General features: G+C 32.7%; 1 protein-coding gene across 1 annotated transcript in view; it reads right to left on the bottom strand.

Moving 5' to 3' along the window:
* The window catches only part of LOC108689125 (neutral phospholipase A2 3), a 35,660-nt gene extending 23,708 nt beyond the window's left edge, over positions 1–11,952 (bottom strand). The window contains exon 1 of the mRNA XM_018195763.1: positions 11,888–11,952. Within this exon, the coding sequence (XP_018051252.1) occupies positions 11,888–11,904 (17 nt within the window). The 5' untranslated portion in view covers positions 11,905–11,952. The remainder of the gene's footprint in view (positions 1–11,887) is intronic.
* Between the last annotated feature and the right edge of the window lie 6,296 nt (positions 11,953–18,248).

Raw genomic sequence — 18,248 nt, 5'->3', positions numbered from 1 at the left:
TCTCATATATATATATATATATACTCCAATCTCTTTATCAGCTACTTCTTGATTCCATATCTCCTTAGTAATTCCCATAATACACCTCTATCCACTCTGTCGAAAGCTATCTTCAAATCCTCAAAGAGAGCACACTCTCTACTTTCCTTTTTCTATCTTCTGTCTGCTTGCTCTTTGGAATCAGATGATTCAGTACGAATATATTATTCATCGATCTGTTTTCTAAATCCTGTTTGCGTCTTTGAGATTATGTTTCTTTCCTTACCTCTTCCAATTTAATTCTTAAAATTTCATCGTATCATTTGTACGCTGTATACAATAACGATATTCCTCTATAATCCTACCGATTCTGTGTCTCCTCTCTTATATAATGATACAATAATACTTTGCCTCCAATCTTCAAGTATCTTTCCTTGTCTCCAAATTTGTCCCAATAGTTCTATCATGTCTTTTCATAATGTATCTTCTGCATATTTCCACGCTTCCATCAGGATTCCATCTATACCCACAGCCTTTTTGTTCTTCATCTTTAATGTCCTCCTAATTTTTTCCTCTTTTAACTCCTCCTGCCTTTCTTCTCCATCTCTTGTCTCCATTTCCTCTTTTTCTTGTATATCTACTTCAATACCGTTTAAAAGGTTCATAAAATGTTGCCTCCATTTCTCTGTCTTAATGTTATTATCTCTCTATATCCTCTTGCTTCTTTTTTTGTTTATAAATTTCCATACATCTGCCTCCCTCTTCAAATCTCTCAATTCCGTTTCCTCTTTTTTTCTCTTTTCTTTTTGTTTCTTCTCCTTCAATTCCTTAAATTTCCTTCTTTCTTTCATGTATTTTCTCCTGTCTATTTTTCCTAGTCTTCATTTCCTATGTATTCTTTGTATTTCCCTCTTTTTCCTAGTACAATTTCTACCTTACCTACCAATCTTTATGTCATAGTTCGAATCTTTTGGTTTTTCCTCCCTCTTGATTATCGCTCCATGTACGATTTCTTGATTTTGCCTTTTTTCCTCTATTTCTCCTTTTTAGTCTACTTCGCCAATTAAGATTTTTGTTTTTTCTTGATATTCTTTTATGATCTTTTGTTTATTTCATACAATTATCTCCTTTATCCTTTTTATTTTTTTTTCTCTTCCTTTGTTTTCTGCCTCTCCTCTTCTCCTTTCATGCTAAGCAACAGCGGCATGTGATCCGAGTCCATCCTATCGCAAATTCTCTTACATGTTTTTTTATACCTTCATTTGCAATTACATAATCAATAACCATATTACCCCTATAACTTACATAAGTATATTCCCCGTCTCGATCTCCTTTCGTCGATTCATTTAAAATGTATCAGCTTTTTCTCTGTGCCCAATCTACTAACTCTTTGCCTCCGTTTCCTATCATTTTGTCTTTACTTCTCTTTTCTATTTCTTCTTCCCATTCTACACTATCTAGTTTGCCTGTTTTTACATTAAAATCTTCACCTATTACTATTTCCTCATTTTCTATGTCTCCTATTAGGTGCACAACTTTGCTTCCGCCGTTTTCCTATAGATGACTTTAGCGGTAAGTGGTGGTCGAAATAAATAGATCATAGACGTCATACAATAAACTTGGGCATCTATCAACATAACCCCATAGAAACATTAGTCGATTTGTGTCTGCATCATAAAGTTATTCTCGATTGAAAATGTCAGTTTACGAGCCAAATTCTCGTCATTTGCGGGAGGTTTTAATTTTTTGCTTCAATATGAAGAAATCTGCGGCTAAGGCTCATCGAATGTTTTCAAATACTTATAGTGAGGCCGCTATTAGTGAAAGAACGTGTCGTAAGTGGTTTCAACGCTTCAAGAACGATGATTTTGACGTCCAAGGTTATGCTCTGTATTTGGTGAGACCAGCTCGGTGTATTATGAACTGTTAAACAATCACAGGCGATCGGTATCGAACGCAATTGATGTGTTTGACCTGAGCATTGAAAGACAAATGGCCGCAATACAATGAGAGACACGATAATGTGATTTTGCAGCATGACAATGCTCGACCCCATGTTGCGAAAGTGGTCAAGACATACTTGGAAACGTTGAAATGGGAAGTCCTACCCCACCCGCCGTATTCTTCAGACGTTGCTCCCTCTGACTATCTTGTTTCGATCAATGGCACACGGCCTGGCTGACCAGCATTTCCGGTCTTATGAAGAAGTAAAAAATTGGATCGATTCATGGATAGCCTCAAAAGATGACCAGTTTTTTCGACGCGGGATTCGTACGCTACCGAAAGATGGGAGAAAGTAGTGACCAGCGATGGACAATACTTTGAATCATAAATGTATAACTAGTTTTTTACAAAAAACTAAAGCCTCGAATTTCGGAAAAAAAAAACGGCGGAAGCAAAGTTGTACACCTAATAGAATTATTTTTAACTTTTCTTCTAAATTTTTCCAGCTTCCCCTCAAGTCAACATTGTGAAATTACACACCTTTCAATCCTTAGTTTAATTCAAGAAGTACTTAGTTAAGGCGGCCTATCATATACGATTGCCTCATCATATACGATGGTTTACTGTCCGTTCTTTAAAGTTCTGAATGACTTGTTGATGTAACTTACATAATCTTGTGCACGTTTTAACGTGCACAAGATTATGTAAGTTACATCAACAAGTCATTCAGAACTTTAAAAGAGAGAGAAAAATCAGAGTGAGGTACAGTTTTGAAAAATTGCTTATCGTAGTCATACCAATGTTTGTGGATCTGCAAGGATTCATAAAGTTGATAAAAGATTTTTCAAGGAAGTGGCGGTGCTAAAAAGGGAAATCATTCTCACATACTACATTTTTTTACATTCTATTGTATGTCATTGCATTTTCTGATGAGATCCGACTAATCTTGCGCTTCCTGATTGAGTGTTTTTACCATGGATTGTGATGAGACGACGGTATGATCCTGTACGGCATGGTGAGGTATTTAATTATGAAGCCATCATTGAAGAGGATGAATATATATCAAGGGATGCGAAAAACAGAAATAGTTGTCGAATATACTCGACACTGATGATGTCATCGTCGAAACTCTGAATGTGTCGAAGATTTTTTTAATGAAATCTTTTAAACGCGTGATATTCGGCTCGAGGTGTAAACTTTGACCGTTGTACTTTTTCTCTTAAATGATTTCATGTTATAACATACATCTTTACTATAAAATCACAGTTCCTGCTGTCTGTCAGCCTGAAGTTCGAACTGTCAGTCAGTCTGTGTGAGTGTCAATCTACCAATATAATGGCAAACAGTGATAATTTAATTGTTATACAACTTACATACAGAAGTAAATATTTTTGTTATTGAAAAAAACTGGGGTGTTGGAAAATAATGCGCAAAATCTGCGTAAAGCGGCTACACCGATTGAAATAGTCCAAGATCATTGAACATCGATTTAGATATTAATGAATCAGTTCATGAGAAGAGTGTAAGTATTAATAATTAATAAATTATTAATATATTAATTAATAAGATAAATTACTAATTGAATAATGATGCATTTGAGCGAGACGAGAAAATCTCAGTATCAATATTTTTTCGTCTTTCTTGTTAAGCTGATATTTACAAGATTTTCGAAATTTTTAGTTGCATATGTCTTAGTTTATTATCGGAAAGTATCATGTATTATTACTTCGCATTATTAATTTCGTATTTCTTTATTCTTTTTCAGACGTAGTATTGCTGATATATTTATGCGAACAATTTGATTGACATGTTAGTATCATCGTCAAAAAGATGTAGAATAGGGTAGGTATAGGGATTCTACTATATGTTAGTGTATATACGAGATATGTGTGTGTGTGTGTGTGTGTGTGTGTATGTGTGTGTGCGTGCGTGCGTGCGTGTGAGAGAGTCAGAAAAGAGAAAAGTGTCTCACAGAGGCACGTGTCATCGAGGTCCATGTTAGAGAGGGAAGGGAGTTTGTTCCTTCTCTCTTTCACTCGTTGCGTTCTCTTTAAACTAATTGTCCTCTCTCTCCTATCTATTGCAGTTCTCTCTTTCTCCCGTTGCACTCTCTTTTCTTCTTTCGCACACAATTTTATTAAATATTTGTTTTTTTTTACGATTTTTTATAATATGACGCGGCAATAATTTTAATTTAGCAACTATTGTAATAATATGTTTAATAATACAAATGGTTGTCAAACGTTCCTACTTATCAAATCATTATTAAAATTATTATTGAGTAATTATCGAACATTTATTAAACTATATACATACTACTGAACAACTATCATTGTTGATAGATTCTCAATTATAGGGATAGGGAAAAGAAATTAAAATGCATTAAAAAAAATTTTATACTTTATTTTTTATTATTATACTTGATACATTTCTTTCAGACACTGCGGGAAAATATCAGTTGTATTTTAAACACTTTCTGTAACACACATTTCTTAACATGTTTTCTTCATTGCACAGTATTAATAATATCCGGATTACGTAAAGAATTTACACTTTTGTAATTAGTATTCAAAATCTCAATGATTAAGTTGTATTATTCAACAGCTATTATTAACTAATTCTTAACTACAAAGAAAGGAAAAGGGAAAGAAATTTAAAACGTATTAAAAAAAAATCTTATATTTTATTTTAAACTTGTTATATTTCTTTTTGGCGTTGCGACCACCAGTTGTATATTTTAGATACATTTTGTAACGCACAATTCTTAACATGTTTTCCACATCATATTAGTAACATCTAGAATATCTAATATCTACATCTAGATATTAGATATAAATTATTATGTATAAAGAATAATCCAAGGTCTCAATGATCAAGTTGCCGTTATCGAGTATACTAGCTAGCCATTCGCGTTCTTTAATGTATACAAGAACCTTATTATCGTCATTCTCTTCCGCATCAATTACAGCTTGTAATCAAGCATTTCATCATGCTGTACGGGATCATCCCGTCTTCCCATTGCAATCCATGGTGATAAGCATTCAGCCAATAAGCGCAATACTTTTCTGATTTTGTCAAGAAATTCCATACCATGCGTAAAAATATAATGAGAGAGAATGGCTCCTTTTCTCAGCACCGCCACTTCCTACACAATAAATTTCTTTCCAACGATAAATTCTTGCAGATCCACAAACGTTGGTACAGTCATAGTGAACTTTTTGAGACTGTGTTTAATCACAAAAGAATTTGGATTTTATCTCATATATTAAAAAAAGGAGGGAGGATATTTTTTTAGTGATAATTTACGTAATCTTGCGTATTGCATTTGACATTAGGCTATGTTCAATCACGCGGTCGTATATGATAAGGCAATAGGCGGTTGTATTCGCGGGTACATTCTCTTTGAATTCAAATTCGTACGTCCACTGTGCCACTCTTGACGGATTCGTTTTGTTGCGAACAGTGAATGATTACTAGAGTAAAACCTTTTAAAAAGGAGTTTAATTGGAATAATAGTTCATTTTTTTCACGAGGGACTTGATAGTAAGACTTACGGAAACGTAAATACATATTTTACAAAATAGTGACTTTGCGTTCAAAGTCTAAATTCAGATTATTGTACGAATAAAATTCAGAGTTTAGATAAAGTTTAGATAAAGTTTCACATTAGTTAATTTACAGATATCGAAGTAACATTTTACGTGCTGTCATGATATTTTTGTTATCTGTAGACCAAATCTTATATCCTGGTGACACGCTCAACGAAAACTCGTGTATCGCGTGCACTAACATGTCGTTGCTGTATACATCCACGGTCACGTTGCATTCAATGCGAATGATGTTTATGTTGATGATATTTAATACGATATTCAATACGTTCGATTCGTGCCACTTTCGTGGTTCCAACACACGATTCGAAAATCCCAACAGAGATCCAATATTGTGAGGTTTGGTGAAATTTACTCGATAAGCGCATTTGATTTCATTCTTCATTGTATTGTTATTATTGGCATAAATAGTCAATGGGTAATTGTTCATCCTCTTTGCAAAGCGTTTTCTCTCTCGCAACATCATTAATAAAATTGTAGAATTGCACGTCTTAGATGCTTGTTTATGTCATATATTTCATACGATCCTTCGGGAATGACAATTTCTTTGTCATCTTCGTCAAAGTAAAACTTATTATTCAGTGAATTTACATTAGCTATCGTATGGTGGGTTTCAAAGTCTGACCGAGCTCGTAATCACCATTGTTTAAATCTACCCTTCGGCATTTTTGAAAATAATTTAACATTTCTTTTTTTAATCTTTTTTATTTTTTTTATTGTGACTTCTCGTCCACGCTTGTACGGAGTGAGATAAACTCCATGATCTTTCATGACGCAGTTATGACATTTCAGTTCTTCCAACTGACGTTGCGCGACTTTATTATTGTTTATAGCTTTTGCGATTCCTGTCGCGCCCTTGACAAATGAGCTGACGACTCCCAACAGCGGTAGAATAAGTAAGAAACTTCCGCATTTTGCCACCGAAAATATTTGTTTTTTTCATCTTTTTCTTCTTCTTCGTTTTCAAGCCCATACTAATTTTCGTTTTGGCTTTCATAGTCACCCAAACAACTGGGGCAGGAGAGCTCTCTCTCTCTCTCCAAAAGTCGAATCTTTCGAGTAATCCGTTTTTGTGCCTCCTTAGCGAGTATTTTGTCAGCTACGTATTTTGTCATTTCATGAGATCTTTACTCCGCAAATAAGCTATGTCGCGACATACCGCGTCCAACAAATTAATGTCTCGATCGCTTCTAGCCAATCGCTTTTCTAAATGCATACCTGGACCACAAAATTGATATCTGATATATGCAATTTGATTGGAAGTGCGTTTATCGTATGATTTAAAAAATCGCAGCCTTTTATTGTTGTTGTTATTGACATTTGCTACAATTTTTTATAAACAGCGCTGGACCATCAATATGCGATCGATGGTAGGACAAATTATAATGTTTCAAGCACCGATATTGCTGAACCTCTGAATTAGCCTTTATATATTCGGGTAATCAGTTCCACAGGTTGATCTATATAATTCTTCTCGTAACAAAATCATTTTCGGTATATATTCCAACTCTTTGGCGGTTAAATTATATATATCACAATTGTCCAATACGATAAGAAGCATACGATAAGAAGCATTTTAAATACTGAGTGGTTTTGCTTTGCATGCTACTATAAGTACATCCGCTCTCGTTTTTCAATATTATCAGTGTCGCGAAGGGAGAAGATATGAAATTCGTAAGACGATCAAAGTGACTAATGTTGACAATAAAGTACAGACTGAAAAACAAATACGCAAGTATGAAACATGCTGCCGATAATCATCTGCGGGCCATCGAATTGCAGCAAAACAAATGTGTTGATAAGTTTGTTGGAAAGTCCACATGGTATACATTTTGACAATGTGTATTCGAAGCTGTTGCAACTGCCAAAATATTGATACTTGGAGAATTTATTAGTACTGATTGAAGAAATTAGTTATTTTACATTCTCTAATAATAACGATGTAGTATCATCAAACGAGATGCTTCCAAATTCCATTTTTGTCTTCAATGATGTAGCATGACACGCAAGACGCGGTGTCATATACTCGTGGTGAAGTTCATATAAATACGTCTTGGATATCTCCAAGATACACATATTTACGTATATCGGTTTGTCGAGCTTTATTTCGAATTTCCGCATTTCTATTGCGATCAGGTTCTCGGAAAGAATTTCTACTGTGAAAGTTTGATTTCGCGATCATTACCTCTACACCGTATCTCCCTATCCTAACCTATCCTAACCGAGTAGCACATTCTCCATGGTCTTGCTGAAAACTGAACGAATGAAATTTGAATGATGCGTTGAACACATGTATTCTGATTTATGTCATTGTACGAAATATAAGCAATAAATTCAAATATTTCATGACTTATTTAAATGCAAAATTGCATTATGAATAAATTTGATTTAATATTTAATTTGATTTAATATTTAAATAGCGGTAAATATTTTGTGCAAGATTTATGATAGAAATTCTAATATCGAATTGATAGCATGTGTTTCAGATCGTATGCCATGCATTATATAAAAAATGAGAATATTAAATAAATAAATATTAAAATTATATTATTCTTTGTTTAAAATTATTCAATTTCCTTACTCTCTCAATCATTCTTTCTTCATATCTCCATACTGAATTACTTGATAAGAAAGCATGCTTAGTTCATTTGTATTATTAAATATATTATCGTTACTAAATTACTAAATTAAAATTATTTAATACAGTTATTAAATTAAAATTATTATCGAGTCATATTATTAAAAGATCGTAAAAAACAAATATTTATTTAATAAAATTGTGTACAAAAAAAGAAAAAAACGATGTTAAGAGAGAACGCAAATAATAAGTATAGGACTGCAATGAGTGGAAGAGAGAGAATTGCATCCTACAATAGATAGGAGAAAGAGGACAATAGATTAAAGAGAGAAGGAACGAAACGCCCTTTCCCTCTACATTCCCGATAATGCTTCTCTCTTCTCTCTGTGAGGCACTTCTCCCCTCCCTGGCTCGCACACACGCACACACGCACGCACGCACGCACGCACGCACGCACGCACATCGTATACGCACATAGTTAGAATCCCTATACCTATTTTACTAAAAGATATAAGGATGATATTAAGAAAATTAGCCGTAGATGCAGAAATGAAGGAGAGATTCCTATGATAATGATGATGTTGATGAAGATATTGATGATGACGTTATTATATTATATATTATTGAAGAAGAGATATTTTAGAAATAATGAATCAATTATTTTAAATTAATAGATCTATTTTTTTGTAAATAAAAGAAAGTAAAAATAAACGCATATTAAAATTGTATAATTACGTGCTTGAAATTATTCATTGCTTTTTTTCTTTCCTTCCTTTCTTCCATGATTCCTTATCACTGTGATATCATATAACGCGACTTTAAGTATGAATTCGACTTTGCGATAGATTTAAGATTTTTGCATATAATTAATTGCGAAAAGGATTCATACCAGAGAGGAATGTGAAGCTGCAAAAAGAGATAGAAATACGATAAGAATGATATAGGATAAGTAGGGGAGACCGAGGCTGATGTTGTCCCCGAGGAGGATTGCCGGGATGAGACGAACATCACGAAACTATATATAAGATCACTATGTTCGGGAGGCGCGCGTAATTATCGTTGTCGGATTTTGTATGTGAGACGCGGAGTTGCTGTTTCTAAACAATAGTTGTGTCTAAACGCGCCGCTTCGCGATGATTCACTGTAGGATTTTCGGGAGAGTCATTTTCTGTATCTGCGTAAGCCATAGCCTAGTCATTTTTGTTAAATCTTTTCGCCACCGCTTTGTCTTGTTTATATCGGAACTCTGTATTATAGTGTCTGCGTGTTCTTTATCTCTTTCCGATTTTGTAACACGGTTTGAAGCCCCCGTGGACAAGTACGAGGTCGTGTTGGTGATAACATCATTCCCTACCTTGGCTATCAAAGCGTCGAGCTATTGTTCGTGTGACAAGCATTATTACGTGGCGTGAGCTCGAGAGTCATAATTAAATTATATTGCAATTATGCAATAGTTTTAAATTTCAAGCACTTCTGACAATAGCAAGCTTAGATAGGCGTAGCGTACTAACTTACATATACAGGATGAGTAAAAAGTCCCAAATTGGTGAAAAGCATTTCCGAAAGAAATGTTTATTATAGTACAAAAGTTGTAGGGTTTTAAATGATCTAGTCACTGGACAGTCTGATCTTGAGTGGCGTCAAGGTCAGATCAAGGTTACATTGATTTTTTTTTAATGGCACATCTTATTTATGATTCCAAAATCTAATAGCTGGTATCGAGAGCTTTTCAAAACGCTATAAAAAATATTTTTTCGTCAAGTACTTTTTGACTTATGATGCTTGAAAGTTATTGCCGGCATTAGCATTACTCAAGGTGTCCGATCGATAGTTAAAACATCTCGAATGTTGTTCAGGAAAATGTCCTGAATATCATTTGTCAAAATTAAGGCTATTGGAGATTGTTTCTCTTATTTTAATTTTTGAAATCAATGAAAATTTTTTCGTAAAAATAAAAATAAGAGGAACAACCTCCAATGATGTAAAAATGTGCCATTTAAAAAAATCAATGTGATTTAACTTGACTTTGGCGATGCCACACAAGGTCAGATTGCCCAGATCAGTTAAGAGATCATTTTAAATCCTATAACTTTTCTAAAAAACATTTCTTTTGGAAATATTATTTAATTTTCGAAATATTTCACGGTCTGAGATTTTTTACTCATCCTATATATACATGATATACCGGGTGTTTAAAATAAAGTTACAAATAAAGTTACAAATTTTTATCTCGGAAACATAGCGTTATTGAGTAAAATTGTTCAGACAAAAATTGTAAGTTGTTTTCGAAAACATCTATTTATTGACTTTATCAATTTGACCTTGGATGGCGTCGCCAAGGTCAGGTCAGGATCACATCGATTTTTTAAAATGGAACATCCTACTTTTGTTTCCAGAATCTAATAGTTGGTATCGAGAGCTTTTCAAAACGTTATAAAAAAATTTTTTTTCATCAACTTTTTGAATTATAATGTTTGAAAGTTACAGTTACCAACATTAGTATTACCCAAGTCTGTCTGACCGACGGCTAAAACCTCTTAAATGGTATTTAGGATGAAAAACCATTGAAGGTTGTATCTCTTATTTCCATTTTTGCGTAAAAGTGAATTTGTAGTGCAAAAATGAAAATAAAAGGAATAATCTGTAATGGCCTTGATCTTGACATATGTTAGCCAGGATATGATCCTGAATAACATTCTTTTTAATCTCCGGTTTCAGCACTTTAGAGAAAAAGTGCTTTGATGATTATTTATCGTTATTGTAGAACATAGAACTCAACTAGAACGAACGAAACTAAACGACGAACTGTCGCTAAAACTATTATAAGCAATTAACACGACTTTCTTCAAGTGTCCTACTGTTTTATATATATAAAATGTATAAAAATTGAAAGTTATTGGAATTTTGTTTTCAAAATGTATATATTAATAAATCTTTAGTATTCTATAAATTGTCGTTGAAAGTATTAATATTTATCATTTTCTTGTATTAAAGGAAAATTATGCTAGATTCGCGAAATAAGCACGCCATATTTTTATATTTGATTTATTTATATAAAAAAAATGCGGAACTTTTTTTCATTTTTATGAATTGTAGAATTGTAGAATTGTGAAAAGTGTTACTGGAAGCGTCATTATTATTTTTTATATTAATAGAATGTCGTACTAGCTCATAGATTCTCGAACTTTCGAGTTATCGCAAATCTTTTTCTCATGTAGCATATAGCAGAAATGGGATGTTATTTTTTAAACTTTTTTTCTTAATAATTTTTAAACGAAAGACGATTACCAATTAAAATCTGAGGTTCACTCAGAATCCTTGACAACGTATGGTAATGTATGTCTTGGCAACGTATGTTAAAATATGAAAACAATACGTTGAAAATGACATTATCGGTAATTGTCATATTTGTAATCAGCACTCCAAAATACTGTAGTATACCAATCGATAACAAAATCGGAGATGTCATCTTTTCGGAAGTACAGTTTTTAGATTGAAAATGATATTGAAGATGTGATCTAAAATGGAGATTGAAATCATTTAATCATTTTGACATTAAATTGTTTATCCGACTCATAATTATTAAATTGTTTATCCGGATCATTACTGACATTATTATTATTATTATAGGTATATTTATAGGTATATTATTATAGGTATATTTTACACAACAGAATTACAAATTGTCATATTAGATGTAACGGGAAAAACGCCATAAACTTTTTCTCATATCTAATATTACAAACTAATAAGCGTTTTTATTGTATGTCCAACTTACGCGGATTGACTTTTCATGTTATTCGTTGTCGCGTTATTCGATGATGTATATACGTAGATATCCTTGTCATATATACGCGTTGAAGAAGCATTCCACAGGTTACCACTGTTACCGATGTAGAGATTTTCTTGATTTTCATTTATATTTTCGTTGTTCATATATGAATAATCTTTGTCCACCTGATGCATTCTGGTACCTCCAAGTATCTTATAAACATCTGGCGCATCATTACCTGTAAGTACCACAAGTGTGCTAATAAATTGCGTATAAATAAATAGCACGTTAGCGAAAGAAGAAGAGAAAGACTGTACATAACATATAGTTATAAAATAGTATACAGTTATAATCGCGTAATTCATCATACTGTGTATTCATTGTACATAATCAAATGCAATTATTTATAATCTTACTTACCGGAAATTTAATGGATAAAGACTATTGACTTTCTATAATTTTTCACTCTATAGTAAATACTTTAAAATTATGATATACTTTCTACATATATATAAAAGAGTTAAACGGAGAATATTCTATAATATCAGAAATTCTCTTTTTCATAATTCTATCAGTTATGCGAATTTGAAAGTGCATGTATTTTTCGGTCTCTCCTATATTCGGTACGTAATATGCGCACGTTGTACGATCTTTCTCTTAATTACCAGAAATAAGTAATCTCATCTTGATTTAGACTCGCTTAGTCAGTAAAACTATTCCCATTTATCCTATTTCAGGCCGTTTTTATAATTGTAGATATCTAAAATTTTTCATTAAAAAAGCCAAGGAAATTATAACGAATCCACTCTTTTCCAATCGTATGATAAAAATGCGAAAATTAAGCTCATGCAAAGAGTAAACCGTTGAAAACATTCCACTGTACAGATTTGAAGAATTATTGGGTATTAAAAGAATTGTGTATTATAATAAATATAATAGTATGAAGTTATGCATATATTTTTCATTGTAGAGCATTATTACTAGTATATTATCTGGAGACACTGGTAATGTCTCGATGCTAAGGTATGCGTAGCGACACTACTGTGGCTTAGAGATTACAGGACATAAAAGATTGAGGATTACTAGACATTAGTAAGCATTGGCATATATACAATTTTGATTAGCGATTTATTCCTTCAGTTCACGATACGTATAAAACTATAAGGTAGTAAAATATAAAGTAGTAAGCGATTCTAATAATAGTAGATAACGTAAGATTATTGCTTTACGTTTTCTACTGATTAATCAATTTGTTTATTGCTTAAGTCTTACTATTTTATGTATTTCTATGTCTTTCTTGCTTTATTTTCCTCAATTTCACTTTTTAGATTATCGTTTCTACCAATTGATAGATTTTGTGAAATATGCAGAATATCCCATACATTCCATTGCGCTGAGATTAATGTTTTACAAAGAAACGATTGGAACTGATCATCACCGGTTTTAATGAGCTTTGGATATGTTATAAAACATGAAAAAATATTAGACTCTTATTTTTTTGTACTTATCTCGAAGTTTAGAGGGTGGAACACTCTTTCGGAAATAATAGATTCAATCGTTTTTCTTAAATAAAAATTATTTTTAAAGATATAACAAGGTTTGCGGGTTATGATCGTGTTTTGTCTATTATTAATGCCAACGTTTTGGAAACCTTGCTGTTCACTTCATCAGAGCAAGGAGTCATTTGAAGCGAGATTGGCGCGCAAAAAAGTGCTTTTTCATCAAGACAACGCGCCATCTCACAAGTCGACTGTTGCAATGACAAAACTACGAATTGGGCTATGAATTGATTCCTCATCCACCCTATTCTCCGGATTTGGCCCCGTGTGACTTCTTTCTGTTCCCAAACTTAAAAACTTGGCTCGGTGAAAAGAAATTCTCATCAAATGAGGAAATCATTGTCGCCGTCAATGAGTATTTTGCAGACTTTGAGACAGCCTACTTCAAATGACTCCCAAACGTGAATTATGCGTCCTTTCTGACTGAAATTTGGCCTGAAGGGGTTCGAAGAGTGGATCTTTCGAGATGTCGCATCATCAAATGAATTGTAGCGCCATTTTTCATGGAAATTTATCAAACTTAAACGACCCACGTACATCGGTAAAACCGGAAGAATAATCAACGTGTGTATAAAAAAACATCAACGGAATGTCAGACTGAAACATGCCGTACAATCAGCATTGGCAGCGTTGAGACATCAAAATTTTGTCAAATATTATTCGACAAAATTATAGCTACATCGCTATTATAGCTACATCGATATTATATTTCCCGAGAAGGTGCAGAGAATCCCTAGAAATACAGAAATATCCAGACAATTTGAACAGAAACTCACGTTGATGTAAGTAGGATATGGAAGACTACTCTCTTGACAAAGAAGACCTCTCCCTCTTCTCCAATACTCTTAACTCCCTCTATATAAAGAGAGTTTCCGGAGGAAACTTAAATAGTTCATATTAGTGTGCTCCTCGTTCTGATGAAGTGAACGGTAAGATTCACGAAACATTGGCAGTAGTAATGGATAAAAATGTAACGATAATTCGTAAACCTTCTGGTATCTTTAAAGAGTCGTGAAAGCCTAAAAAAAAACGTTATCAAAACTATCTTTTAAACTATGGTATATCAAACAAATCAAACCAAACCAAAAATATTTTATTGATGACACTTTGAAACAAGCTTATATGCGACGAAACGAAACTTTATATGCGAATCATCTTATTTATCAGTATTGTGCCAAGTTAACTATTGAAAGAAAATCAAGCAGAACCTATCTTTCATGAGGTTTTCGTAACAATGGATTATTTTCCGGATTATTTCCGGATTATGTTGTTAGCTTAATAAAAGTTATACAGTTTCTTATGCTCTGTAAAACGTATAAAAGACATTTTGCAAAATTTTGCAACAATGTTAAAAACAAATTATTAAAATTTATAAACAATAAATAACAACAAGGACTAGATTTTTATATATTTCAAATTCTTAGAACATATGTTTCGACTTTATTATTAGGCCATCTTCAGTGTAAAGAAATTAAACGTAAATTTGACAAAATTAATAAAACGATTAAAATTATACAATTTATAGTTACTACTAAAATGATGTCATCCATTATGTGGCATCATTTTGGTGGCTCTACTAGATAGTACGAATATAATATTAGAAATCTTTAACTCATTACATGTCAGACTGCAATTTACTGGAGATTAGCACTGAGGGAAGATTAAGTTTTTTTGGACACTATGATTGATAATCATAAGATTATTTTTACAGATATAAGAAAGTTATCTATTTGGGCAAATTCCTTAATTTTCACTTACATCCTTTGTGTTCCCATAAAAGGGGTGTTATCTTCGGTTTCATTGATAAAATAGTTAAATTGTTTCATCCTAGTTTTCATAAAAAGAACTTGATTGATACTATTAATATTTTTCTATTGTAAATATGGCTATTCTTTTTCTTTCATTTTTTTCAACAATTGAAAAAAGATTACAATATCACACAGAATAATATAAAACATAATATCCATGTTAAAGAAAAATTTTTTACAGTTCCATATATAAAAATCTATCTTTGAATGTTTTTTACCTGTACATCTAAATGTAATTGCAAACTATTTCAATTCTCCTAAATACATTAAAAAGCCTTATAATTAGAAATAAAGACTAGATCATTTAGTTAATCAAAATGTTGTATATAAGATTTCTTGTGATAACTATGGAGCTAATTAGGACTAATCAAAAGAAAATTAAAAACAAGACTAAATAAACATATTTCGGACATTAATAAAAAGACTAGTTCTCCATCGGTGATTACTAACCATCGTATTAACTATAACCATAATTTTAATTGGAAAGATATAAATATCTTAGACCGTCGTACAATAAAAGATCAATCTCCAAAATGATTGGCACATTAAAAAAATTGGGATTGAACAAACAAAACGACACGGAAGCATTACCTAATTCTTATTTATAAATTTTGCAGCTTCCTCCTCTTTCTTCCCTTCTTTTCTTCCCTTCTTTTTTTCTTTGTTCCTTTCTTATCTCTATTCCTCTTTTAATCTCATTCCTTCTCTTAAGATAATATAAAGCAAAATGTCGCTTACACTTGATAATACAATACAAGCAATTTTATTGAACTGATTTCAATTTTTATCTCTGATCGCATTTGCTTCTTGCGAATTAAATTGATTCATTGTTTCAATTACTAATTATATCTTAGTTTATCAATCGCAGTTAAAGTATATGTACAATAATTTTAAATATAACAGTCATTTATTCATTGTTATTTAAATTTTTATAATCTATTTTATTAAATACATTACTTTAAATACGAAGCGCTACTATACTCTGAATGTTGAACTATTATATATATTCATTTAAATGAATTAATTTCAAAAATTATAATTGCGTGTTGATATGGTTATTGGATTTTCAACGTAATTAATCTTAAATATTATTCCCCCCATATTTCCCAAATTTAATCTTAAGAAACTGTAATAAACTTATTATGAAAAATATTGCCTCGGCCAGGAGTCGAATCCGGATATCTTACGTCCCGTTCGAGTGTCCTAAACCTTTAGACTATTAAGACTTTAGCAATATTCCTCGCAATCGATATGTATAGAGAATTACGCATTGTAGGCGAACGTGTATAAATAAAAATAAGATTCGAAAGAAGATTGTTCATGTTAGATACATTATTTTAAATACGAAGCGCCATTACGGTCTGAATATTAAGATGAATTATTATATATATTTATTTAAATGAATTAATTTCAGAAATTATAATTGCGTGCCGATATGATTGTGGGACTTTCAATGCAATCAATCTGAAATATTAATAATCTCCCCAAATTTAATCTTAAAAAATTATAATAAACTTATTCCGGCCGAGACAATATTTTTCGCAATAAGTTTATTACAGTTTTTTTAAGATTAAATTTGGGAAATTCGGAGGGATTATTAATATTTTAAATTGATTGCGTTGAAAATCCGACAACAATATTGGCAATTTAAATTTTTGAAATTAATTCATTTAAATGAATATATATATATAATTCATTTATATGTATATATATACATCTGTATATATACATATATACAGATGTATAAGCTTAAATCCGCTGTTTTAGTCAGAAAAACACATTTTTTTTTCTTAGGAAGCAAAAACAAATTTATTCAAAATACTTGCCCTCGCTAACTATACATATTTCCCATCTTTCGGGCAATTTGTGTATACCACGCCAAAAAAATTCCTCATCTTTCGAGGCAAACCACTCAAGTCATTTTCGGACGTCTTCGTAAGAATCAAAATGCCGCTCAACGATGAAAACAGGTGATAGTCAGAAGGTGCCAGGTCTGGTGAGTAAGCGGGATGGGGTAGCACTTCCCAGTTGAGTGTCTCCAACTAGTTTGGATCATTATTGACATGTGCGTTGTCGTGGAGGAAAATCAGCTTGTCATGTTTTTTCCGATAATGCCTTTTTTCACGCAGAGCACGGTACAATTTGATCAGCTGTTGGTGATAGCGCTGAGCATTAACAGTTTCACCAGGTTTTAACAGCTCGTAGTAGATGACACCCTCCTGATCCCATCAAACGCACAGCATCGTCTTCCGTCCGAAGCGATTTAGTCTTGAGGAAGATATTAATGGTTGGGCGGGATCAACCCAAGATTTCTTGCGTTTAGGATTCTGAAAATAGATCCACTTTTCATCGCCTGTCACGATGCAAGAACGACTTTCTTTTTTGTCTGGCAAGCAGAATTTGGCATGTGTTTTGGCGTCGCTCTATCTGCCTATCGTTCAGTTCCATTTTCCGATCTTTTGAACCTTCCCCATGGCATGTAGCCGCATAGAAATGGCTTGAGAAACACCCAATTGCTCGGCAAGTATTTTTTGCGATTGGGTATCGTCCTCGTCCAAAAGAGCCTGCAATTGACAGTCCTCAATCTTCTTGGGCCAATTTTCACGCTTCTTATCACTCAGGTCAAAATTGTCGTCAATCGGCGAAACCAATCTCTGCACGTTGTTTTCGATAAAGCATTGTCGCCATAGGCCTCCACAAGCATTCGATGCGATTCGGCAGCCGATTTCTTAACAATTCTTGAATCAGAAAAGCAAAGCTTCCCGCATATGCTTTTTCTTTAGCAAAAAACTAGACATGATTACGATAGAAAAAATGTATGTTATTGTATGAAATTGCTGATGATGTGCACTGGTTAATGTTGACAGATGTCAAATACATAAAAAAAAGTGTGTTGTGTGCCCAGGGTAGCTTTGTGCGCTCACTAATGCTACCTATGAGCAAACAGCGAATTTAAGGTTATACACCCTATTTTATATATATATATATATATATGTGTGT

The sequence above is a fragment of the Atta colombica genome, unplaced genomic scaffold (genome assembly GCF_001594045.1).
Source record: "Atta colombica isolate Treedump-2 unplaced genomic scaffold, Acol1.0 scaffold26, whole genome shotgun sequence".
NCBI classification, from domain to species: domain Eukaryota; kingdom Metazoa; phylum Arthropoda; class Insecta; order Hymenoptera; family Formicidae; genus Atta; species Atta colombica.
Note: the sequence above shows the minus strand (reverse complement) of the source record. Positions and strands in the feature narration are given on the sequence as shown.